Source organism: Anser brachyrhynchus (genome assembly GCF_964034855.1).
Source record: "Anser brachyrhynchus genome assembly, chromosome: Z".
Classification (NCBI taxonomy): Eukaryota; Metazoa; Chordata; class Aves; order Anseriformes; family Anatidae; genus Anser; species Anser brachyrhynchus.
This window is the reverse complement of record NC_137697.1, coordinates 9,808,880-9,835,235: the sequence shown is the minus strand read 5'-3', so window position 1 is coordinate 9,835,235 and position 26,356 is coordinate 9,808,880. Positions and strand designations below refer to the sequence as shown.

The 26,356-nt window shown below is 41.3% G+C and overlaps 1 protein-coding gene across 7 annotated transcripts; it reads left to right on the top strand.

The window, feature by feature from the left end:
• Positions 1–382: 382 nt before the first annotated feature.
• On the top strand, positions 383–25,188 carry DAB2 (DAB adaptor protein 2). 7 transcript variants are annotated; one of them, XM_080574091.1, is made up of 16 exons: positions 384–567; positions 1,432–1,568; positions 12,668–12,843; positions 13,908–14,047; positions 14,830–14,928; positions 15,057–15,188; positions 16,982–17,065; positions 17,307–17,330; positions 17,578–17,625; positions 17,799–17,861; positions 18,983–19,618; positions 20,450–20,603; positions 21,116–21,640; positions 22,149–22,240; positions 22,998–23,065; positions 23,741–25,188. In XM_080574091.1, the coding sequence occupies exons 3-15, from the start codon at positions 12,747–12,749 to the stop codon at positions 23,058–23,060; spliced, it is 2,157 nt and encodes a 718-aa protein (XP_080430217.1). In that variant the 5' UTR covers positions 384–567; positions 1,432–1,568; positions 12,668–12,746; the 3' UTR covers positions 23,061–23,065; positions 23,741–25,188. The 7 variants fall into 7 exon arrangements, with proteins under 7 accessions (XP_080430220.1, XP_080430219.1, XP_080430217.1 ...); XM_080574090.1 differs by having other exon boundaries at positions 1,432–1,573; XM_080574089.1 differs by lacking the exon at positions 1,432–1,568 and having other exon boundaries at positions 385–567.
• The last annotated feature ends 1,168 nt before the right edge of the window (positions 25,189–26,356 follow it).

Sequence of the window (26,356 nt, the reverse complement as noted above, 5' to 3'; positions counted from 1 at the left end):
GGTGGGAGGGTGGTATTTTGGTTTTGGCCTTTTTGCAGAAAATAAGCTTCTGGCTTAGGCTTGCACTTCGAACACCACCACCGCACCCGCGTTTACACAGACGGGCACACAGACAAACACGAGGGGACCCGTTTTGTGCAGCAGAGTCGGTCTCACCGCCGGCTGGGGAGTACGAAATACCTGCGCCCCGTGAGCAGTGGCCCTTCCCACGGGGCGCCCCCCTTGCACCCCGCGCCCTCGAGTGGGCTCCGAGCCCCGGCCGGGGCAGGGGGCTGTCCCCGGCCCCCCACTCCCCTCCTCCCGCAGCAGCGGCGGCTCGCAAGGGGTTAACCTAGTAAGCACCGACACGTTGAGGGGGAGTAGCCAAGACCAAGCAGCAAAAACATCATAGCACATTCCTGGGTAGTCCTCAGCTGCCAGCATCTGATTAAAACCATATCTCTCGCTGTGAGTGGCTAACTAATCTGAAGGCGAGAGTACAACTGAATATTTAACCGGGCCCTCGCTCCCCGCCAGGCTACCGGCTGCAGACGTCGGATCATGCACGGGGCGTCACGGATCTAGCTCGTAAGTAGCTTTGCAAGCGAGGCTCGGCTCTCGGAAAGCCTGCGGGGGGGGGGTGGGCTGTCACCGGGGAAGGGGAGAAGGCGCTTATTTTATGTATGCACTCATTCATTTATCCATTTTTCTCCTTCCCTGCCCGAGGACGTGCCGGTGGGTGCCCGTGGCGGGGCTGACCCCCGGGGTGCTGCGGAGCTCACGGAGCGGGAACCCCGCAGGGGAGCTGCCACCGCAGCGGGGGGCTGCCCCCATCTCCCCGCAGCCCCGGGGGGGCAAGGCCGAGCTCCTCCGCCGCCAGACGGAGCCGAGAAAGCGCCGCGGGGTCGGGGGAGGACGCCGGGGGCGGCTCCGGTCCCGGTCCCGGTCTGGGGGGGGAGCTGCGATGCACCCAGCCCGGCAGCCCCCGTCCTGGCTGTGCCGCGGGGTGGAAGCTGCCTGCATCCTGCTCCGGCAGGGCCGGCTCCCTGAGGAAGCCTGAGCTGGAAGCAAAATAAACATGTATTTTTATTCCTGTGTGTGGAGGGGGGCGGGGGTTATAGACGGGGAAAATTTGCAAAACTCAGTGTTAGTAAGCATTGAGTCATGGAGATGAGGGAGTTCTCTGGTACCAGAGAGGAGGGAAGGGTTAGGATGCAGTGAAGCAGGGGTGGGTTTTCTGTTTTATTTTTAGATGGAGAATCCTCGCTGAGCACCACTCTGCTGGTGAATCTCAGGGTGATGCTTCTGTCTGTGGTAAACAGGTCTAATTAAAGATGTCTAGGATTAACTGAAATGAGTCTGCTCTCCTCAGGAAAACTAACTTCTCAGCTGGTGAGGCTTCAAGTCTCTATCAATTGTGTGATGTCACTTAACTTTGACTGTTGTTTCAAGGTAGTGCCTGTGATCTGAGCAGTAAGATAAGCGCAGGTGGTATCAATACAGCTGGACTTCTCTGTAGCAGATCTACTCCTCAGATAAGTTGAGGCTGGCTACTTGAGCAGTCACTAAGGAAGCATGTAAATCCACTGGTAAGGTAGGATTAAGTTAACTTCTTTTTTGGGGGGGGGGGGATGCGGAGTGAGCATAAAGGAATCACTTTGATATTAATGAATCTAGTTTGCCTTAAAAGGTTACACTTTTGCCTCAGAAGACTTTTGTAGCTTTCATAAACAAGGCTGTCCAAAATTGAGCAGATCTGAAAGCTTATAGACTTAAACATTTTTCTCATTGTATGCTAAGGAATGGGCGTAGATATGCTTAGGGATGGGAACTGCTGTGTAGATAAGCACAACAGAAGTTGAGATTACTTTAAAGTAATTACAAAAGCTATGTGTTCTGTCTGGTTGTGAAGATTTATTAGCTGCTAATAAATTGAAAATGTGACCAGGTGTCTAACAGGTTACTATCAGGAGATTAGGAGCTGTTATGAAGACCTACTAACTCTGCATCAGGTGATTATTGTGCCTCGTAGGGGATACAGTGGGTAGCTAAACAGAGGGACAAATCGAGATAAAGCCTTCTCAGCTGGGAAGGGGGTTATCTGAGACACAAGTTTGTCTGTTTAAAGAATCACTGTAATCACATCCAACTCAAATGGCCCTTGAGGCATAGTCCAGCTTCCAAATTGCCCTGAATGGGCTGAGGATGTGGTCACATCTAAAGCAGAAGCTTCTGTTAATAGACAGTCACTAGAGTTTCCTTTTGGAGGAGGAGAACTGAGTGGTAGAAATGGTAAGGAAGATGTGAGTGCTAAATGAATGTCAGGTGACCCATCAAAGCAGAGGCTTAACTAGCATACCTCATGACCTATGGTATGGGAAGACTTGGTACAGTGAGCTGAAAGCCAGGTGTTTTCAGTCTTAGATGAGATGGTTCTGCTACAGGGAATCTGACAGTGTTCTGAGCTTATTACTGTTGACAGAAGGCTAGGACCATAACAAGCTCTACTGTACTAGTCCTGTAACTTCTGATACCCCTTCTCATCTACTGTGCTCTTACTTCTAACAAAGCTGTTAGCTGAGCACCAGCAGTTGTGCACAGTGCTATCGTTTGGAAGGATGAGCCAAATGCCAGAAAGCTGGCATCAGTTTCCTTTTGTGAAGGTAGAGATGGTTATCCATTCCAATACGTACCTTCTGCTATGTTTCTAAGTATATCTGTACATTTGCAGTATGTATAGAGCCCACTTTTTCAGTGAGAAATGCATTACTTGTCAAAATACCTGCATAAACCAATTGCTGGACACAATTGTCCAGTAGATGTTATGGATATACTTCTTACTTACCACCTTTACTTCATGAGCAGATGCAGGACAAGCACTCTGAACAGGTGAATGCTTTCCTGAGAAAACTGTGCTTTTCTCCTTGTGAACTTTACACTGCTAGTATTCTTGTGTGACCTGCTGGATTAACCAAGTACTTGAGGCTGTTTGTGGACTTGCTTCAGCAAAGCTAGCAATATGCAAGCACTTTCGAGATGTGAATTTGCAAGGACAGTGAAGGGATGAATTCCACATCCAGAGAAAGCCAGCTGACTCTGAAAATGGTACTGATAGAGCAAATCCTGTTTGTATAGATTCTGTCAGAAGTGATGAAGAGATTACAAGGTAGCTTCATGCTATCTGCAAGGATTTTAGAAGAAAAAATAGCTCTTGCATGTAGATTAAGGGATTAGTAGTGGAACTAAAACTCCTCCCCCACTGTGAGGCTGGGGTGGGAAATGCTAAGATGTCTTAAGCTTCTGTCGTGGAGCACCGCTTGTGCCATTATGCCCCTGCTTCAGCATGGATTCTACAGAAATGCAATCTGAAGTTCTGTTAAAAGGATCAAATATCCTGTTGGAAGGATCAAATAGAATAAGGTATCAAAGAAGTGTGACTTCCAAAATAAGCTGACTTTTGCAACCCAGTTCTGAGGTTGCATATGCGTTCAAGGGTCTCAGGGTTATAAAGAAGCTGGATAAAACATGGTGGCAGGCCAAGTCAGTAAACAAGATCTACCAGTTAGAACAGGATTAACATGTTTATACAAGCTGAGAGGCTGAGTACTGAACAAAGCATCATCTCCTGTCTAACTCCCGATGTCCTGACTTGATGAGGGCATAGACCATTCCATTTTCCTTTTTACTGAAAAGATGTGCCCTGTATGTGCTATGAAGTGCCTTGGCCGAAATGCCCTGTAGATCTTCACTCCCAACTATATCAATATGTCTTTTCTTAAAAGCTTCTAATAAAGCTTCATAGCTGGTGCGTGTCACCTTAAATCTCAAAGCTTGGACCTTTTGGGGCCAGTTAAGGGCAGACTGTTGGCCTCAGAGCTGAATTTCCTGCTGTTTTGTCAGTTCATGTTGCATTCTTAGGCAATAAGATGAGAAGTAAAATACCTTATGAGGATTACATCTTAAACAAAACTGCTAGGTTAGAGGGCCACAATAACAGATGTTTTACCTGACATTGAGGAGGCTTCATGACAAATGTCCACTAGGATCTTGCTCCTAGCAAAGTATACTGAACACTTAATGCTGATACAGCACATAACTGCAAGTCTCCTCCTATGAGGGGTCTGTAATACACCTTCCCTGTGGCTAAAATGCTTAGGGATGAGACTACCTTCTAAGGATGGGCAGGAGAAGTAGAGAACACAAAGGATGTAGTGTTAATACTGCAACCTGTACGCAACCTTGGAGACTAACTTTTGTGCTTCCACTAAACAGGGTAACTTGTGCTTTAAAGGAGGGCACAAAGGTCACTGTATGAGTAAGTAGTAGTTTTATAGTAGTTTGAATAGCAGATCTACCTGCAAACAGTTGCCAGCCTGGCTGATAGAAGATAAACTCTAGAGCAGGATGGGAGGCTGATGCTCTTGCACTCTTCTGGTGTATGGGAGACATCTCTGTAATCAGATGTCAAGATCATCACAGAGGTGGGAAGTTAAATGGACCCTGGTCAGAATTACTTTAGAGTCTGGGTTTAGGAGTAATATCATAAGCTACCCCTAATGTGCATCATGAATGTATAACTACAAATACCTACAAGGAAACCTTAGTACAGAATAGTCATCTGTGAAACCTGACTAGTTGTTCAGTAGGACAGCTACTGAAGTAGCTGCAGTGGAGCTCTGAACATCATGTCTAGATACATTTCTTTTTAACCTCTGGTATTGACTTTTGTGTACCTTCCCCCTTAGATTTTTCTTTGCTTTAGGTGGCAAGAAAGGCATGGTTAGTTAAACAAAATAAAGCTAGGGCCCTTGGTGATGACTAATCTTGTAAGCAACAGTAATCATTGTATACTATAACCCAGAATACTTGATACTACCAAATTGAGGACTGAAACTGCTGTAGAAGAACCTGTCTTCATAAAGTTCAAACAGAATCATCAGTCTTTCAATGAGAGATCAAGAACATAACTTGCATCCGTTATAGGAGACGGCAAGGAGCAGCTCTTGTGACCAACGACTGCTACTACAAACTGTGTAACCAAAGGCTGGCTGTAGCTGGTGGCTAGGTGCAAGGTTCTTCAAATATTGCCAAAATTAACATTTAAGGACAGGCTTCTGCCTGCTTAAGGTTAATTGGCTGGTTGAGCACCTTCTGTATAAGCAGACCACAACACTTGACCCTGTTGTAATGACTATATGGTTTTAAACTGGGTGAACTCAAGAGTAATACAACAAAATCCCATTTTTCACGCGGATAGATTTGTGAACAGGTAGAACACAGTTACAACTGAACACTTATAGTTCAGTATAAGCTATGTGGAACATATGCAATCTCTCTTAGTACAGCTTGCACACACCCAAACTGCAAAGCTGGATAACTCTGCCAGCACTGGACAGTTAACAGCATGCAGCTGAAATAACCTATGATAACAGCTTCAATATGTGTCAAGTTCCTGCTCTGAGGAAAGGGGTGAAAAGCGCAGTTATTGGCAGCAGTCCTTTGCTGTACTAACCAGAAGGAAGATCAGGAACAGTCCTTCTAGGCAGGAGAGAGTTAGGAGTACAGTTGGAAGTGAAGTATCTGAGCTGTTCTCTGGTACAAAATCCAGTTTGCATCTGAATAAACACTAGCTGCATCAATTAAGCAACCTGTAAGCAAAGCAGTTTTTAATGTATGCAGTGAGCCTCAGCAAATAGTCTTGACAGTAGGCACTGCCAGCATACGGCCTGAGATTCCTCATCCTGTGAGTAGCAGATGATGCTTTTCTGAACAATGGCTAGAGCAGACAGCTGAAGCCCCTTAAGACAGTGGCTCCTGAGCCAGAGGTTTCAGCACTGGAAACTGAAGTGAGTGGTATGCAGGAGTGGTCCCTTAACAAGTCAGAAAGCATCCTGTCTTTCTGGAAGACTGATATGAAGAAATTTCTTGTGGAAATGTTATTGTAAGGACTACAGAAGGAGGCTAGTGAACTTCTATAAGAATATAATCTAAGCCTGTGTTGTCAGCTAAATAGCTCTCAAAAATAGAGCATACTGGAGTATTTTCCAATTTCTTTCTAAAATAAGAGCTTAGAGTTCAGATGCTGGTATTGCTTGTGCTAAGACTGAAGGGGTTTCTTAATCTACAAAGTGAACTAAGAGGTTGGGATTCTAAATGCTGAACACAGAGTTTGGAAAAGCTGCTACCAAGATTCATTGTAAGATGCTGCATTATTCCCAGAACAAGTCATTAGTTCAGACAGACAGCTAAGCGTCTGGATGCTGACTTCAGACACTAAAGGCTCTGTCTGAAGAATAACTTTAGTCTATCAAACTGACAAGGCAGTCCTAGTTCCCTTCAATTTGAGGTGAAGTAATCAGTTAAACAGATAGCAATAGCTTATGAAGATACTTTTAAGGAAGGAAAAAAGGATGGCAATGCTTGCTAACTTATATCATAATGCTATATATAATGCTTGCTAATTTATATCATACCAAGTTGTTAACCAGATACAGCCTGTTTAAACTGGTCATGATTTCTCTTAAGACCTCTGTTCTAATATACCTGCAGCAGCTGTATTGATTTCCAAAGAAGAAAAATCTGAAGTAGAGCTACACTGGAAGCTGGGCTGAGATGTAACTAATCATCTCAGTGTTTATATGCTTAAAGCCATAGTACTATGGCAAAAAGGACCAGTCCAATTGCATTACTTGAACTGAGTGACCTGTTCAGTTCTAGCTGCTAATTTAGTGATGCTCATTTCACTGTAATTCCAGTGATGAATTATGCAGAAAACACTTTTGGGAACTTAGTTTGAATTTCTAAAAAACAAACAGCTCAGACTGATGCACTGATATAATGAGAACAGACTGTTCTGTTCAGCTGATGAAATACCAGTTGGCAAATAGGCTGAAATGGTAAGATGTCTGGGTAGTGGCTCACAGGCATGGTCCTGCACCAGCAGTGGTATGTGCTAACATCTGAAGCTGACATGACTAACCAGAGTATTAAGGTCTCTATCTACTATTTCTATTTCCAGTAGGTACTGAGGGAGAAGGCAGCAGCATGAAGAGGGTATTCCATGACAGATCCATTACTGCACTTCTGTCCCAAGGAGCAGATGAATATCACCCTTCGCTGTTTCACTTTACTAATTATGTATTATCAAGACAGTTAGACCTTGTGCATTGTTCTGCAATATACAAATACAGCTGTAGCTTTTTCCAAAAGAGTATTTCTGTTGACAGAGGAAGCATTTGGGATGGGGCTGTCTTAATACCCCTGCAAAGTATTGATACATCCTCTTCTAGGTGAGAAGACAAAACATTAAACTGAGCTTAATGCAAGTTGCATGAAAGAAGTAGGATCAAATTCCCAGGGTGAAGTTTTGTTAATCTAGAAATACTTAGGCCAACAGATCAAGTATGGTTTAACTGAGGCCCTGACACTGAAGGAACAATCTCTTAACTACAAATCAGGCTTCTAACTACCTATAGGTTAAACAGCATAGCTGAACAGTTTGTTTCCATGTTTTTGAACTTGGTAGGCCAAGACCAGTGGTTTTAGCCTTGCTATCAAGGAATTGCAGGAGAAACTGAGTGGTGGGGTCATCACTAATCTAGACCTTACTGATTGTGGGAGTGACTGACAGTTTCACTTGTTAGGCAGGGTAGGCCAATATCCTTTTTGGTTGTCTCTTACAAAACTAACCACAGGGGCTTGGGTTAGACTTGGCAGCATAAGAGCCTGTATTTAGTCAACTTTCTGGCACATGATGCTGTTCTTGCATTCCAGACATGGCACGAACTGGAGGGGAACAGTTCACAGGCTGTCTATGAACTCTTTCCTACCACTTGTCTTCAAGCAGGTACTTGTTATGAGTTAGTGTGAACAACACATACTGGGTATAATCCTACTTGTAGGTAAGGCTAATATCTTTCATGTGTATTAGCCACTGCTACACTAGTTCCTAATAGATTAATCTGGTTGTTTAGTAGAGGAGACAAACTAATGGTAGTAGTACTTGCATCAGAGCAAGCTGCTGGAATTTTCCGTTTAAGTCATAGCAATCTTGTCATGTCACAGGAGGTCTATTCAACTTGAACTCTTACAGTCAGGTGCTAGAGCAATGAGCGCTTTAGTAATGAAACAAAATACTTAAAATGGTATTTTATTTGACTCCCTGTTACCAATGACCCTGTTCCAAAAGCAAATGTCTGAATAGCATGTCCATGTTTCTTATTCATTAATTCACTGCTGTTGCAGCAGGAACTAAGAAAATGAGGTAGTCAGTTCTGCATGTAGCAAGTTTAGATGTGAATGCCAGTCATACAGGAGCTCACACAAATGCACTGTTTTACTTCCATTGTGCATAGAACCTTCTAGTCAAGATTGTCCATTATTTGTAAATCTATCTGACTTTAGAGCTTCAACTCTTGCAAGTCATTGTCTGTATTACTGTTAGCCGTTAATCTGTCTCTTTAGTCTGCAAAACTGAAGTCTTGTAACAAATCCACTCAAGTGGACAGCTTCTTTACCATCCTTGTGAAAACAGCTCTTTTGTCAAGAATTTGATAACAAGATATTTCTCAAGTTGTGTTGTGCAGGTCCTGATACAATATTCTGACAAGAAGAACCTGGTTAACTCTTCACATAGCAGGGCAGGGGGTGGGGAACCTGCCTTGAGGAGGTATGTTTAGCACTTGAACTATTGCTGTGCTTCCGGTTACTACTTCTTCCCAACAGGCTATAATGGACTTGGCAGTAAAAGATACTCTTATCCTCTTCTGCCTCTCAGATTCTAATTTGAGGTTAATATTTACATGCAATAACTCTTAAAGCTGAATCATGTACTTGTAGTATCAAGGGACAAAGAAGGAACAGAGGCTGTGAAGAGGATAAAATATTAGACTGATGAACAGATGTTTAGATTATCTGTCTTGGCTCTGACTTTTGCAGTGTTCCTAACCTCTTCTTAGATGAGTTTTCATTAACATTAAGGCAGTTATTTTTGGGGGTGGGGAGGACAGTAAGCCTGTCTGTTGGGAGAAGATAGTCTGTTATGGGTTTTAAAAACTAGGCTATAACAATAATGAAGATTCTCAATCTCCCATGTAATTACACAGGGAAAAAAAATCTGATCATTAAGGGTAGACACCACACTGCCACTCTGATCAAATAAGAGAAATAATTGAACAACACCTAGATTACCTTAAGAGATGCTTTCAGAACAAAACCATTTGGAATGTGCTTCATTTTTTTGCTAAGAAATGGGTATTTCAATGATGTCTCGTCTCTAAAAACAGCTCTCCTTGCAGTGAGTTTAGAATAGACATTGAGAGTACTATATACTTAAAGTCCTATGACTGATTTCTTTTCCCAGGGTAGATATGTGGGAAACCACATACAATGCATGAATGAAGAGCTTCCTGGTTTGAGATGGGCCTTGAGTTATGAGCTGTTGCCTACTATGTGTAGAGGGCCTGAAACAGTCATTCCTTAAAGTGTGACCAGTACTTACTTGTCACAGCATAGACCCCATAGGAAAGGAGGAAGATACTAGTTGTGGCCTCTTAACAACTCCTTCTGGAATAAATTGAAAAGTAGGTTAGCAAAATATGGTATATATCTACTGATACAGATGATAATATACTTACAGAGCATGTAATTATGCTGTGGTTGTAACAATAGATTTATCTACATGGAGAAGATTTCAAAAGGCATCACTTAACAGTCTGCTGACAGAGTAACTGTAGGAATGATCTTGTTCTTCTCTGACAGTATAACAGAAGGTGTGACTGTCCTTGCATGAAAGCACTTGCATCTTTCATCTTGTCACACAGAACTAAAGTGTGATAGAACAGTTCCTTTCTCTTGTTACCTTACTTCTGCAGCCTGAGTAAGGAAATACTGAGGGACTGAGTACTGTAAAAGAAAAAAAGCCTCTGAGCAAGAACTGCAAAGAGAAGATTTTAACTTCACTTTAGCTCCCTGCATATCTACAGGAGCATGTAGACAGCATGTGGACTACACCAGAATTTTCCATTATGATAAGGCTTCTTTTTGTGACAAAGATGTTGCACTCTAGTACAGCTTTAACTTGATTCTAAAGCACAGAATCAAAATTTAGTTGTGGTTGTAACCCTCATACCACAAGCAAACTAGACTACTGCTAGCTCAAACTACCTAATGTTACCCCCCTTCCCCCCCCCAACCCCAGCAAAATTTTAGAGTAAAGCCACAGGGGACTTCTTGCTACTTTACAGTTTAACTAAAATCTCAAGAAATAATTATTTAAAATGTGAACTTGTATTAAGACTTGTCTATCTTTGCATTCTTAGTTTAGCAGCTAATTCTCTTCCTCGAGAGGTAGGATTTATCAAAGACGGAATTCTCTGAAGGTATGATAAGTCATGTACTGTGAACTCTTACCAGGTGAGATGAGCTGTGCCAGACCTCGGATGGGAGAGAGTTGGTTCTGTAAACTGGTCAGAAAGCTCTCACTGATCTTCTCAACTGAATGGTTAACACAGAGGCTAAACCCTTGCAAATCCTCCTGTCTTCCTGTGGAAAAGATAATACTTGTGTGTATTCCTGCCCATTTTCTTCCACCTTAGGGTTTTGTGCTTTATGGCTCTATGCAACTAAGTGGTCTGGCTTCCATAGGTTGAAGGTAGATGGCTAATAATGCATGGTTAACTGGCACATAAAGAGACCTCCATATGGGCAGTTGTTTTATCTCTTCAGTGAATCCTTCTTGTGCATATTTGCTTCTTTCTAGGATATTTGCTTGTCATTTCCTCCTAATTTGGGGGGGGGCTTCAGAGTCCGATACTTTGGTTGCATAACACACTCCCCTAAACTGGGGAAGCAGGATCATTTACAGGCAAGACTCTGTGCCTCAAGGTTGCTGTTTCATCTTTCTGGCACAGGACTGGGCAGAACATCCTAAAGCTGTGACTCAGCTGCTAGAGAGCATGTCTTAGCTCTGTTCTTCTCCAGGCTTTTTCTTTTTGTTTTCTAAACAGTAACCTTCCAGATGGGGGTGGGTGGCTAACTAATGATTCAGCCTTAATATCTTTCCTTCCTCTCTTTCTACAGCACTTGATAAATCTAGGGAATGGTCCACTACACTGAAGTGTAAAGGCTATCTCCACCTGAAACTCTACCATCAGAACTAGATGCCAGACTAGACCTAAAGCGGGATCCAATTGGCTTTATTTGACTTGATTAATGAGTGCTTCCTTTTTCCCCAATGGGCAAAACCTTCTAGCACTTCTGCGAATGTCCTGCCAACCCCTGTGTGTTGTAATAGTTTTCTCCCTTGCTCCTTTGTCAGAATGGACACTGTGTCCTCCCAGGCTAAATAGAAATTGAGGCCTTCAAGGTGAAATTCTTTCTCTTAAGAACACAAATCTCTTGGTCTTTCCTAGGTTAAGAATCAGTTAAGTGCTGGCATGCATTACTTTGTCAGTTGCAAACTGGATGAGTCAATTTGTAGATATTGACTTAATGAGTTGAGGGAAGAAGAGAAGCAGAAATGGGAATAAAACCCATAAAGGAAATTCTAAGCAATAGGTAAAACATTAGGCATAACTGAGGGAAGTGGGAAATACGCCATTGAGAATTACAGGCTTATAACACCACGAGATATGCAATGCCTACAGCACTTGTCTGGTTACATAGTACATCTCAAATAGTGTGCTGAATAAAAGGGGTGACTTGATCTGTTGCTACCAGTTTGGAAACAAAGGGAATAGCTAGTAGAGAATGTAGAACAGCTATTTAATTCTCAACCATCTTTTGGCTTCACTTATCAATGTTAAATTCAGCAGACCACTTCAACAGAACCCACTTCAATACCTCAGACAAAACTCACAAGGCAATTTCTGTAGCAAATGTGAATGTCCAGATCTTTCCGGCTGGGTATAGGTGATCTTCAGATCTCCATAAACACGTCCCTTTATTTAGTAAGTGTGACTCAGTGTTTCAGCTATTTAGGAACAAAACATGGTGGCTGCAGTTGGTGGTGATGTGTACTTTTTTGTTCATCTTATGAATATGTTCTCTGAGGCTAGAAAGGTATCATGGCATGGAATTGGACTAGTATGACTTAATTTGCAGAGATTTTTTTTGGGGGGGGAGATTACTTGACAACTTTAGGCAAGAGTATGGGTGTTTGGGAGCTTTTTGTCTCCTCCTAAAGCAGTCTTGCAGTCTAATTTATTTGCTTTTACCTGTTGAGTGCTATAACTTCAGTACTTATAGGAACATGAATAAGATCTGATGGTTTCTTCTGAGTATTCTGATGTATCTTCATGAGTGTTTAGAACAGGTCCTAGTAAATGTTTCTTGCATTCTCTCCTATGCTACTGCAGATGATGCTCGCAGTGAAGGAGAATACAGCAAATATCTGAGGCGCTATAAATAGCTTTAAAAGGTGAAAAGCTAAAGGTTGACAGATTAAAACAGGATGATGCAAGTACAGCCTGTGGATGTAGGTCAGTATGATATACTGATTAGGTATTATTGAGGTAAGGGGTCATCACCTAGTTGCTGTAACTTCATGCTATCTGTAGCCTGAGATGAAGAAACAGTGAGTCAGATTTCCTGTATGACCACTTCCAAAATTTCCAGCCTATACTGCGCTTCAGTATTCAGCAGAATAAAACTGGACTAACAGGTATAATGGGAATATTTTTTCTTCAAGGTAAAATATTATGCCTGCCTGCTGATTGTTCCTTGGATTCTAAAGAACTACAGCAAGTACAGCTGACCACCATCTCATCATGTCTACTGAAGCTGAAACTACTACTACTATCAACAGCCAGCCTGAGCAGCAGGCTCCACCAAAAGCACAGCCTTCAAAGAAAGAAAAAAAGAAAGGTAAGAAATACCTACCTCTTGAACGCTTCTAGTCAGTCTCCTTAATCTTTTGCCTAAAACTAAGATTACTTTTGCTTCATAGTTGAAATAACTCAAAGGTTTCAAACTGACTGGGAGGGTGAGTAAATAAGCTAGTATAATCTAACCAGAAGGTAGGCTTTTAGCTTGAGAGCTTTTTTTTAGCTCTAGGTTCTGGAGCTTTCTGTTCTACTTGTCAAGATCAGCAAATTAGATGCTTAAAAAGTTACTGAAAGCCTGGAGAAATGAAGGTCTCCTGAGGAGGTGACCAGACTTGCTACCATCTGGGTAGCTGTTGCTCTGAACCTGACCTCGCTTTATTCTTCACCCTCTAAAGAGGGAGTGACATGCTGGACTCAGATTCTAGTCCAGAGAAGCTAGAAAACATCACTCATGAGAATAATTGTGTTAGGCAATAGCTCTTTAGATTGGTCATTTGAAATATAACTGCCTCATACAGAAATACATACCGAGGTACACATTCTACATGTTGAGTATATGGGAGAAAATGAAGCTTTTCTGAGAAGTAATGGTAATAGTGAAAATGGAAAATACAGCTAAAATATCAAGTGATTACAGGGATGCAGGTACTAGGACTTCTTGTAGAGGTGATGGTGCTAATAGCAAGTTCTAGCACAGGGACTAGTAGATTCTCAGAGACCGAGAAAAGATCTAACTAGACCAGAACTGCAGGCTCACACCTGAAAGGCTCGTTGATCATCCATTATGGCCATAGGAAGTACTACTCTTTGCTTAGTTGGTTGTAGCCCACAAAGATTTCAATGTTTCATGACTGTTCTGAAGTTCCCAAACATTAAGTATTGGTCCCCACTGTTTGAATACAGGTCCAAATCTCTAAGATCACTGTGACCTTAAAGGAATAACTATCTTGAAGAGCACACATTTCTAGAAGGACTTAGGTTGTTAGTCTGTTATAGTCAGCTGACAATTTTTACAAGAAAAATTCACCATATTAGTACACATTTTAAAAATTTCCAAAGCCACAAGGTACATATTTCTCTTCTAAAACCTTTCTCTGTCTCCAGGGCCTGAAAAGACAGATGAATCTCTTTTGGCCAGATTCAAAGGTGATGGTGTAAGATACAAAGCTAAACTGATTGGCATTGATGATGTCCCTGAGGCAAGAGGAGACAAAATGAGTCAGGATTCAATGATGAAGCTGAAGGTAAAAGCCTGAGCTGGCATGCAAGGAATATCTTCTGCTTAGCCTTCAGAAGGCAGATCAAATGGTCATTTTTGCACAATTCCAAGTATTGCTTAATAGGAACATCAACCAATAACAGCACCATCTTGGATGGAAGATGCTTTTAAAGCTGTAATCCATTTATAAGATAGTAGTTTTAAATGCAGTTGATCATGGTTTCTCTACTGTCTTGGGAATAGTCTGTTGGGTCTCTTGTTATCATCCATACTATATTCCAAAGTATGAACTTGATTACAAATAGTGAGCTTTGGTATTGGATGGGGAGGGGGAAACTTTGTGATATTTAGTATAATAATTAAAAGCCCAAGCTGACATTCTGTAGCAATGGTGACAACAAGATATATAGACAAACCAAGGGATAAATGAGACACTGCAACAACAGAAGATAACCACTTCTGGATAGCAGAACCCTCACGTTAGCTTCAGTCAGGCCAGGAAAGCTGAATTGACCTGGTAAGGATGCTGCTGTTGCAGTAGTTCTGTGTAAAAAAAAAAAAAAATAAAAAAGCTCTAAGCTCCTGAATGTTTACAAAGGAAACACAGTCTAGTTTTGAGATATCACATCTAACCTAGCCAGGCATATGTTGTAAGAGAAATGTCGTTCAAACCATAGCACAGTTTAGGAATAACTAGATTAGCAGTAATACGGTACTGGCTATGGGCTCATGAGACATGCTTAGGAAACAAGCTAAAACTCAATAAAGTGGAAGTCTCATCAGTGTTTTGATATTCATTTTATTTAGGGAATGGCAGTGGCAGCTCGTTCCCAGGGTCAACACAAGCAGAGGATCTGGGTGAACATCTCTCTCTCTGGTATCAAGATAATAGATGAGAAAACCGGGGTAAGAAATGAGTCATTCTTAATGTGATTCTTAACGCAAGTGAGTAGTTTAGGAGGTAGACCAATCTGGACTAGATCCTGCAATGTAAACCAATGGGGTCTGTTTTTTTGTGATTTTTCTAATTCTAGGTCATAGAGCATGAGCATCCAGTGAACAAAATCTCCTTTATTGCTCGGGATGTAACAGATAATCGTGCCTTTGGCTATATTTGTGGAGGAGAAGGCCAACATCAGTTTTTTGCCATAAAAACAGCACAACAGGTATTGATCAGAGGCCCTTTTCCATATGCTATGAGTGATGCTACAGTGTAAACACTTGACATTAGGCCCTTAACAGATGTTCTGCTGATAGTCCTATGAGGTGTAGGGAAACATCAGCACAGATGTATTAGTCTGTCTCCTGAAAAAGGGTGGTAGGAGCTGACTGTATTGCCAGTGGCTCTCGTTTTGTTCAGCTTCTTGTAGTCCAGAACAAAAACACTCCAGTATCCTTGCTTAATTGATTATTCTTGCTTAACAGTTCATCTCTACTGGAAGACATTATCATGAACTTTCCTATACAGTGGCATGTTGCTGTCAGTGAGAACACTAGTTCTTGAGTTAAACAGAGTTTTGCTCAATTAGTAGAAAAGTAATCATAGAACCGTGCTAGTCTAGTCTTCATGATGCTTTTTTCTTGTGCAGCAGTGAAAACAGACTCAGTTAACTGCAGCATTCTGGGATCAATGAATGGCATGACTGATCATCCTATAGTTGCTTCTACTGGGAGGGATTCTGGTCCTGTAGTGGGCTTCCACCATGCAGAATCCCATATGCAGAGCCTGTCTTTCTACAAAGAGAAACTGTACATAAGCAGGGTTGGAAACAAGCTATTTGAAATTATTACCGGGCATTGTGCAGCTTCCCAAATATCTAACTTTGATTCAGGTGTTTTGTCATGAAAAGCTAATAAATGATTGTCTTTATAATAGTCACTGTAATGACTTGTAGAGCCAAGACCTGAAAGCTAGAAACTTCCTCGTATACATCCCATCCTGCCCTCCTGGAGGGCCTTTTGGCAGTTTCAAACCCACTACAGGTGGGAGTGAGGGCTCCTTGTTGGAGCATGCTACTACTACTTTAGTAACAGCTATTGCACTCTTAAGCCTGTTTTATTAGTTTCAGGCTCCTGTGTAGTACTGGCTTCACTGGAAGTGCAGATCAAATACAAAAGCCTTCTATGTGTGCTCTCCAGTGGAGTCTGTTCTGAGCTTTTCACTGTGGGGTACTGCTTGCTAGTCTATAAGCTTAGCCAAGCTGTAGACAACTCTTGACTTGCTGCTAGTTTTTAAATACAAACATGTCTAGCTGAGGAGTAAGCAGAACTTCAGTCAGCATCTCTAGACTGCTGCAGCTGTACTGTTTGTCAAAGATGATAAGCCTTGAAAGAGCTCTTCCTGCAGTTACATATCTAAAACCCTTGATTATGAGAGGATGACGGTCACATGTGATGCAATACCTTTCTAATTCATGCTAAACTTCCATCCAGATACAGGTGTCTGCTCCATGTGTTTGAGATGTTGATTTCATTGTATGCTTGCCTTCCTGTTTTGCTGTTTGCATTCTATTTAAAATCTAGAACAAGCTATAGAAGCTTTCTCCATGTTCATTGTTGGAGTTGGTAGAAACACAGGAAAGTAAATTTCCCGCCCCTACCGCCCATGAGGCTACCATGGAGCTTGAACACTCTTTGCACTTTTGAGCAAATATGATTAGGACTTGCCATGTACTCACAAAGTCTTGAGCTACATGCTTTTTAGCAGGACAAAAAAAAGTAGACTTAGCATAGGTACTGTCACTTTCCACGGGGATTTAATGGTTCTGGGCTGATTTTTACCCCATTACCCTTGCTCTCTACATAAGAGAGCTTATGCAGAGACTAGGCAATCCTTTAGAGTCTTGATGTTTCCTGGTATCTCAACGTTACTGTTGCACCATTACTGTTGCTGCTCTGTGGGCTTCTGCTGAAGCAAAATGCAAAGTAGCACATAAATTTAAGCTATGTTCTCTTTCAGGCTGAGCCCCTAGTTGTTGACCTTAAGGACCTATTCCAACTAATATATAATATAAAGAAGAGGGAAGAAGAAGACAAGAAGAAGGCAAGTAAAGTTACAGAAGCTGCATTAGTCTGCATAGAATAAAGCTTGTTTAAGCTTTGACTGGGCTTGTAGGCTCTTAAGAGACTTGCAAAAGGTCTATCTAGAGCCAGTATTATCTAAGGCTACTGGTTGGCAGCTGTGCCAGCAGTTTACCAGATTTAGGAGATAAGCTAACCAGAGCAAAAGGCTTTGGATATTCTACCTGATGTCTAGATACTAAAAGACTTCTTTTCTTCTTTAGAGTGAAGAAGCAAATAAGACTGAGGTAAGTCTCTCCAATTCAGCCTCAGCTGATTAGGTTTTCTGCTGCAATACAACTAGCTCTGTCTTTCTTTATAGTGCTAACATTATGGAGGAATCATAAGATGCCCAGTTACAGTGGAAATGGGAGCAAAAGGGGTAGTAATCTCCCATAAATTTTCTATAATTGACTTAGTCTTTCAAGCCTGCAAGTTCCTTGCTTAAGGAAGGTTTTGTTATTTGTCACTGACACTGTTGTTCATCTATTCCAGAATGGTAGCGAAGCACTGTCTGCTGATCAAGCTGACAAACTGAAACTGGTAGGTTAAATTTTAGAGATAATGCCATTTTAAAAAAAAAAAAGTAGCTGACTATCTCCACATTGTGTGGTAGGTACAGCATGCATAGATGTTCAGTAGATCTATGTAATACTTGGGTTTTGCTTTTGCAAGAACTAACAGACACCAATTCTTCCAATATTTCTGGCTTCCAGGGAGTTGACCAGATGGACTTGTTTGGGGATATGTCAACACCTCCTGATGTGAGCAGTCCCACGGTAAGTAGAGTATAGCTTAACTGTTTCAGTTCCAGCTTTGATATCAAACTTTGTCCTAGTAGTAAGATTTACTTTTACTTCATTATTTCTAGTTTCACTGAGACATCTGTCTAGTTATGTGATGTATTAGTATCCTAGAGCTGTAATAGTAGCTACTTACTAATTAGAGTAGCTAATGTCATTCATCGTGGAGTCTTCTTTTCTGGAGATATTCAAGGCCTGTCTGGATGCATACCTGGGCAATTTGCTCTAGGGAACCTGCTTTGGCAAGGGGGTTGGACCCAATGATCTCTTGAGGTCCCTTCCAACCTCAACAATTCTGTGATTCTGTATCCAACAGAATTCATTTGAGACTTAGAGTACTTATTGTATACACCTACTTAACTAGCTGGATATATCCCTGCTGTAAGGGCTATTGTAGAAACTCAGATAATGACCTTTGAAGTTGAAGCCCACTTTAGGTACAAGAGAATCCTTAAATAATGTATTCTGATTGGACACCTACCTATTCCAGATGAGTGGCCCTGACTCACAGTGGGGCCTAACTGCATAAAACTATGCATTTACCACGTCACAGCTCATTGTGACCCCCATCCCCTCAAATTGCACCAGTTTATTCTGGCACTATGAGCTATCAATCAGCTAGTGACTAGGTCTGACCCTTCTGTCTGCTTGGTAGACAGATGGTATGTTAACCTCTTCCACATACAAATAGCTTTCTAATCTTACTCCAAAGAGACTGCAACTTGAAGTCACACTGAGGCAATGTGATTTCACAACTTCTTAAAAAAAAAGAAAAAGACCAGATCTCAATAAGGGTACTTGACTCCAGTGAAAGCCTAAGTGTAGTAAGTGCTTAATTACTCTAACTTCCCTTAAACTGAGAGATATTAAAATGTGCTTTTATCAGTGAGTTTCTGAAACTGCAAGCTGTGGTTAAATCACAGCTACTTAGTGTTTGACTTAATGCCTTAGAGTCACTTCACTGTGATGTTGAATACATATTAGTATGATGTATTGGATACCAGCATCTTTCCTGCTGCAGATGTTTTCCTTGAGCTTTGTGTACTTTGCAGCCAGTCATATATGAAACTAACTTTTTTTTCTTTCTGAACAAATAGGAAGCTAAAGAGATTCTGTTAGTGGACCTAAACTCTGAAATTGAGACCAAACAGACTTTTACAAAAGAGGATCTCTTCTTGAATGGCATCACAACTTCTCTTCCACAACCAAAGCCACAGCCACCATTCTTGCCAGAAAATTCTTTCTCTACCAGTCTCAGCTTCTTTCCCACACCTAATCCAGACCCTTTCAGTGATGATCCTTTTGCACAGACAGACCAATCTGCACAACCTTCATTTGATTCTCTAAAATCTGCTGATCAGAAGAAGGAAAATCTGAGCACCTTGACATCGGTGGGTAATGGTGCTTCAAATGGTGATATTGACTACTTTGGTAAACAGTTTGACCAGATATCTAATAGAACTGGCAAACGAGAAGCACTAACAAGCCAGTGGCCATTTGAGAGTAAGCCACCTGCAGCAAGAACTCCAAATGGGGTACCAGACAGAGAACAGAATGGCTTTCTTAAAGCCCCATCAAACTTCTTTGTGGAAGGTCCTTCCAAAGGAGTAACTCTGCAGAATGGAGTAAAGCTGGATTCTGAAAGCAATATCCAGCTCATGTCACATGAGTCTATAACAATTAGTCCACCACCACAAAGTACCAAGCCAGGAAGAGGAAGGAGGTCTGTCAAGGTGAACAATGTTCAAGTAATTAATGGCAATATGCATGCTTTTACTTAAAGAAGCTGGGTGAAGGAAGCTTTTCTTTCTTCATACTCTGTAACTGACTAAACAGCTTCACAGCGTATCTCTTCCACATGCCATGCTTACTCTAACCTCCCTGCAGCCATGGTACATCCTAACACTCATGAATGCTTCATATAACTATGATCACTAAATGTATGCTCTTTTCCTTAATGCTGCCGTACTTCTGTAAAGGTCTGGTAAGTATACTGCTAAGTATGTTGACCCTTGATATAATGCAATAAGCCATTATGATAGCTGTAGAGTCATCAGCCTGTGGTTTCACAATGATGAGGTACCAATAGTAGTTTACAGAACCCTATATGGCTTCACAGTACCTGTCTACTGAGTGCAGTTTCAGTGACTTGTCTGACCATACACAGGGTGGTTCTGGGTCAGCTGCATTTCTCTTGTAATCAAATGATGAAAAACTCACTTACTGACCTTGATAAAACTTCAGGTGTCATTGCAGACTGGACAGGAGTGTTTGGGGGAGCGGAATCTCATTATGATAGCAAGTATTTAGTCAATTCTCCTGCTATTGACCTGCAACTACTATATATTATACATGTTTAATGCCATGCATATCAGTAGGTATAAACAAACGGAAATTTGAAACTCTTATGCTTGGTCACCTTTAGGATACCTAGTACCTTTTAGAATACATCAAAGCTTCCTGCTCTGCTGTAGCCAAAAGCTTGTACCACCAGACAGAGTCTTGATCATAATTGGTCTTAATATTCTGCCATGCTATCTCACAAAAGCTCTTTTTCCTTCCAGACTACATCAAATGACTTGTTTAGCTCGGCCTTGTTTGCACCAACTACGGAGAACCTTGGCTTAACCTCAGTGGCGCAGACAGGACCTGTGCAAACTAATCCACTGGACCTCTTCAAAACAAGTCCTACCACAGCATCTCCATTAGCTGGTCTAGGTTAGTTCACGATAGGTATCTTAGGCTGGTGCAAGAGCTTCACTTCATTGGTGTTCTAGCTCTGCTTTATTTAATGTGCAGTGTTTAATCCATAGATAAGCTGTAGTGCTGTCTGCCCTAAACTATTAAACTTTGTGAATAGACACTTAAACTCTGCATCCTTAACTAGAACTGATAAACTTTTGACAGCAGCTTGCCATTCCAGGTACACAGGGTGCAAATGTGTGTCACAAATTGAGAGGCTAGGGTAACACTGCTGCAGGATCTTAAGATCTTACTTACACAGAAGTAACTACCAACCTCAATTCAGTTCTTCAAGAACTGAAACGGAGTGAGGAAAAAATACTAACCCCTTTATTACCAGCCTCTCCAAGTGACTTTTTAAGCGTAAATTAACAAATTTTTGCAAACAGATGATGGAAAATGCCTTGCTGGTACCCCCAGTGGAATTGATACACTCCTACTTAGTCTTCAGAACACTGAAGTGCTGTGTAACTATCTTCCCCTTGCAGGTGGCTTGCCTGTATCTTCGTCACCATGGAGTACACAGACATCTGCCTTCAACCAGGCTGCATCTGTCTTTCCTGGGTCTATGATGTCTACTCAACCTGCAGGATTTACTCAACCACTTGCCTTCAGCACTCAAGCGGTGTCAAGCTGGAGCCAGCCTGCATCTTTTGGTCCAACAGCCTCTCAGTCCCCTGGTGTCTGGGCACAGCCAGCACAAGTTACATCTACTTCATGGGCACAGCCATCTAGTGCTGTAAATCCATTCCAGAGTAGTGTATTTCCACCTTCAACACTATCTGCTCAGCCCCAGTCTGTACTGCCATCTGTGTCAACAAGTAGCCCACCTCAGCCACCACCTAGAACTGCCCCTCAGAAGGAGATATCCAAGAAAGATAGTGATGCTTTTATTGCTTTGGATCCACTTGGTGATAGAGAGATGAAGGATGTCAAGGAAATGTTCAAAGACTTCCAGCTGACAAAGCCACCTGCAGTACCAGCAAGGAGAGGAGAACAGCAGAGTCTTTCAGGTGCTTCTGGAGCTTTCAGTAATTGTTTAGTAGTAAAGTAGCCATTCCTCAAGATAGTACAGACCATAATATGGAAGCTAGCAAGCTGTCTGCCAAAATGACTGGTAAAGTCTTTCTTCAGCTTAAATAGCTGCTCAGGGAGGAGGTTGATCACCTCGGGGATGGTTGATCACAAGTAGCATCTGATAGTAATGATTACATTAACCATTTTATTTCTTTAAGTTCTGAAACAACTGAAGGACTGTTTCCCCTGTTGTTAAATAATTGATGAATGCCAGTGGCCAAACACTGACACCTAGTGCCTGAACTAGGTCTGTAGATTGTTACATCTATACAAGTCTCATCTGGCTGAAGTATACTGAGGGACAAGCCAAAGATAAAATTGAGGTCATATAAAGCTTCTTGCTTGTGTTTTTGTGTATGCAACTGAATGAGGCTTGGTTTACTGAAAGAGACGAGTACTTGTTTGCTATGTTGTTTGATATAGCGATTTGTCTCTTCTTTCTAGAATTACCAAAGCCTGTTCCCCGACAAAGTGTGCTGCCAGCTGATAGCCTGTTTGAAAGTCAACCTAAAGCAGACCTTTTCAATGCCTCACCTGTAAGTACTAAAACTTTCCACTGTGTCCCTCCACCCTACCAACAGGGATCCCTGTGTTTGAGAACTGGCTTAGTTCTAGCTTTTAGGGGCTATAGAACAAAACTTCTTGCATACCTGAGGCTAATATTTAATCTAACAGAGGGCACTTGTTGCAAGGAGGCTAACAAGGCATGATTCCATTTGGCCTGGGTCCATAACAAATGCTACAAACTATAAATCCTCCTGGAAACTTCTTCAGCTCTATATGGGGAGCTTCTACAAAGGTCTGTAAATGGTACAGCTGCAGAAGTCTTCCACTTCATCTATGCTTACCTCTCTGCAGGCTAGTATGGACTGAATGGGAGGTTCCCATGGCTGGTATCCCTTGGGGGAGGAAGTGGCCTATGCACATCACTCCATTTGGGACACAGCACTTGAAACCCTTGGTGGAAAATCTGGACCACTTCCAGAATGCTGGCCTATGACATCTAGCATTTGTCTAAAACAGATCTCAAAGTGACTATACTGGATCTACTACAAATGAGTTAATTAAGTACACATGGCTTTTCTAAAATGTACCTTGCTTCCAACTAGTATAACTACTACCATGGCTTTAGAACCCCTTTTACTCTTTAAAGCAGTAAATATGTATTTAGCAGGTGCTTTGCAGTATTGTCTTTCCAGAAAGCATTTGAAACCCAAACTAGCTGATACAGTCAAGCAGAATAAACCTGGTGAAACCTTGAAAATCCACTGCGTCTTCCTTTTCTTTTCGTAGAAGGAATCTCAGAAACAACCTTCTGGTCCATTTGGTGATCCTTTTGGCAACCCCTTCGCATAGACTAGGTAAGTCTTGCACTTATAAGACAACCTACTTCATGCTCTGAAACTGATTCAGAAAACCTTTGGCAAAAAGCAGGCTGAAAACTACACTGGCTTAACTTTATTGCTCCTCTGAAGTGCTGCAAGTAGTTCTAAAGTATACTTCTGCTAGAGTGCCTCTACTTAGACTTGCACATGTTGTCTGCCTAAGACTAACCAATTTCACTTTCTGAGCAATAAAGGTTTTGTTGTTCTATGGACTTAAATCTCAAAGTCACAAGAGATGTAGATTTTATTTCCTTGAGGAAAGTTAATGAGTAAGTATGTGCTGACTAAATTCTGTGGGATATCTCTTTAGCAGAATGGTAGCAGACAGTCCACCATGCAGTTTGATTTCCTAAACATTGAAGGCACATTTTCTGGGTGAATTAGTCATAACAAAAGAAGGGCTGTCATGAGCTTTTGTCATTATAAATTAATTCAAGTTCTCTTACCATTAACTACAGAAAACAAACTGTTAGATGTATGGCAGAGGAATAAATACAGTAGTTTGTCATCCCCTGAAATACAGTCTACTTGTTTACAGACAAGTTTTGCTATTTATTGCTTTAGCTTTGTTCTTAGTGGTGCTAAGTTAGTTTAAGCTGTGAAACTCTAACTTCTAGCCATCCTAACCTTAAGCCCTTTTCATTATACTAGGCACAACCAAGGAAGGACAAATGGAATAACTGGACCTCTTCTCAGCATGACTCTATTGTTTCACTTTGCTGTCTGCTATTCCTACTGCTGTTCCACGATGTCTGTAATCTAAAACACGTCCAGGTGGATTGAAACAAACCCTCAACAGTATGCTGTGAAGATGGTAATTCAGGGCAAAGCAAATAGAAAGTTCTACACAGCCTGGAGACCCAAACTCAAATTGCTGGATGTTTAGTTTTACTTTAGTCTTGCAATATTCCATGGAAGAGCTTAGTGATGCTAAGTCATGTGTCTTGTAAACATGGTCACCTTACTTCCTTTTTCTGCAGCACTTACTGTCCTGAAATATAGGAACTGAATGTACCTGGGGAAGAAATGCTGCCTTCACATAAAGGAATTGAATTAGTAGCTAAACTCCACACTTTAAACAACTAGGTCATTTGCATGTTACCACAACAGCAGCCAGTTGTAAAGTTAGTGGATACTACTCATTTCTAATTGGTGACTGGACATATGACTTGGTCTCTAAGCCACAGAAATGTAAATTGTATGGCTGGAGGAGAAATAGAATACTTGTCCACTTAACTAATGGTACAAGTAGCATTCTGCCACAGAAATGTAATAAAAGGATGAACTGTGGGGTCTGTAACAGAATTGCTGGAGTCCTGAGTACTAGAGGTCTACAGTGTAGGGTCAGATAAGACAAAACACTTCTTGAACACTGAGCTAGTCATTGACACTAACTGTTGTTTTGGTGCTAACATGGCTTATTCAGGGAGGGAAATCTACTAGATCACTTTTTTAAAATTAAGGTGGCTTGGCAGACAAGTGGAACAAGCAGATAGGCTTCTTGCTTATATCTCAGTGAATGTCCCCAGTGTTGCTCAGTTTAAGTTCACACATGGTGTAGCATGACATGTTCCCAGTATGTCAGAAAGCAAAAAGACAATCATGGCTTCAATCCATGCCTAGATTCCTTGTGAACAGATGCACCAGCTCTGTGCTATTAATGTGAGGTAGCCCTCCATCTCTTAAATGTGCCTTTTCTAAAGAACCTCTTTACTAACAGACCTTTAAATCAGTCAGTTATGACCAATTGTAACAGCTATGTTCTTGGCCAGTGGTGAATGCTGATATCTGAGTTTTTTCTGTTAATACTAAGCATAAACTTGAAACAGTATTGTTAAATCAAATGTCTAAGTGTTTGCTGAACTGGAAAGCTAAGAAAATCAGCTTGGAGAGAGCCTTAGTACCCACTTCAGTCAGTCATGCAAGTGTATATAAATCTCTCTTGCACTTTCTGTAATGCAAAAAAGCTATGAACTTAAGTATTTGTCTCAAACTGGAAATGTAGAAACTTACGGATATTACACTGTTATATAATTGTAGTATGTCAAGTGATGTTACCTAATGACATTAAAAAGAAGCAACTCTTCATAGCAAACTAATATCTGTGTGGCTGTTAATTCTGTCCTTAGAACTCAATCTTGCGCCTCAGTTGATTCTAGGATTTCAGAGCCTGCTAAAAACTGTTTGTCTCCAGTTCGGTTCTTACACTGGCTGTCTGACAGCAGGGTCCTAGGTCTTTCTGTAGCTTCAGGCCTGTTCAACACAAAATATAAAATTTTCAACTGACTTGGTAAATTGTTTTCTGCTAATGAAGATGCTTTCTTGCTTGATTCTCTAGGACCATGGAAGCTGTAGACATGAATGAATTAAGCTTCTAAATGTAGTGTAATTTAATTAGGCCACTTGCAAAGTAGTTGAAATAGACAAAACTCCTTCAGGGAAAACTAAATAGGAAGGGAGAAAAGATCTAGCTCACTTTACAATTAATGCAGATGGCTAACAAGAACAAATCTGTCAGAAAGCTACTGTCTTAGATTCACCTTTGGTACTGGAGACAGACCTGTAACATTCAGCAAAAAAGTCAGGCTGACTACAATAGAATAGGTGGTTACTCGCTTCTGCCAATACCAGTTGATTGGGATTGAAAACAACTCCTTTGGAAGGGAGTTGGTATCCAGCTTGAAATATAGGTCTTATGAATCTTTTTTTTCCTGCATAGCAACATGTGATTTAGTATTCAAAAATACCATCTAATCTAAAACAAAAGTGTTCTCTCTCCTTGCTTAAGAGAAGGGATATATTTACCAGCATAGTTTGAACTAAGTATCTAAATGACTATTTGCTGTTCAAGCTAAAATTAACAGTTCTAGCTGGAGCTTGACAATACTTGTCGGGATAATCACTAAGTTAGAAGAACCTCTTCCAGTCTGGTCAAAGATGATTGCTGGTCTGCTAGTTAAGTTTGAATGGACATTTGCTATGACTTAGTTTCTGTTTTAAAGAACCATGAACTTGGTGGTATATTTAACATCAACTGAAGCAGGTATGATGAAACAGTACAAGTGTCTGTGTCATGGTCTGGCTTTCATGTTCAACAAACTAATGTAACTGGACTCATCAAGCTGGATCGATGCTGCATAAGATTTCTTCATAGAGATTGTCCCAAGTCAAGCATGGGTTATAAAAAAAAAAAAAAAAACTGCCACTCCTATTCAACCTTAAAAAAATAATAAAATAAAATAAAAAAATAAAATGGGAACAGGGGGG

Excerpts from the sequence above, each read along its gene's own strand:
- DAB2 (XM_080574091.1), top strand. The coding sequence starts at position 12,747 with ATGTCTACTGAAGCTGAAACTACTACTACTATCAACAGCCAGCCTGAG. Across the intron at positions 17,331-17,577 it reads AAGAAGCAAATAAGACTGAG|AATGGTAGCGAAGCACTGTC; the intron begins GTAAGTCTCTCC and ends CATCTATTCCAG. Across the intron at positions 19,619-20,449 it reads GAGGAAGGAGGTCTGTCAAG|ACTACATCAAATGACTTGTT; the intron begins GTGAACAATGTT and ends TTTTCCTTCCAG.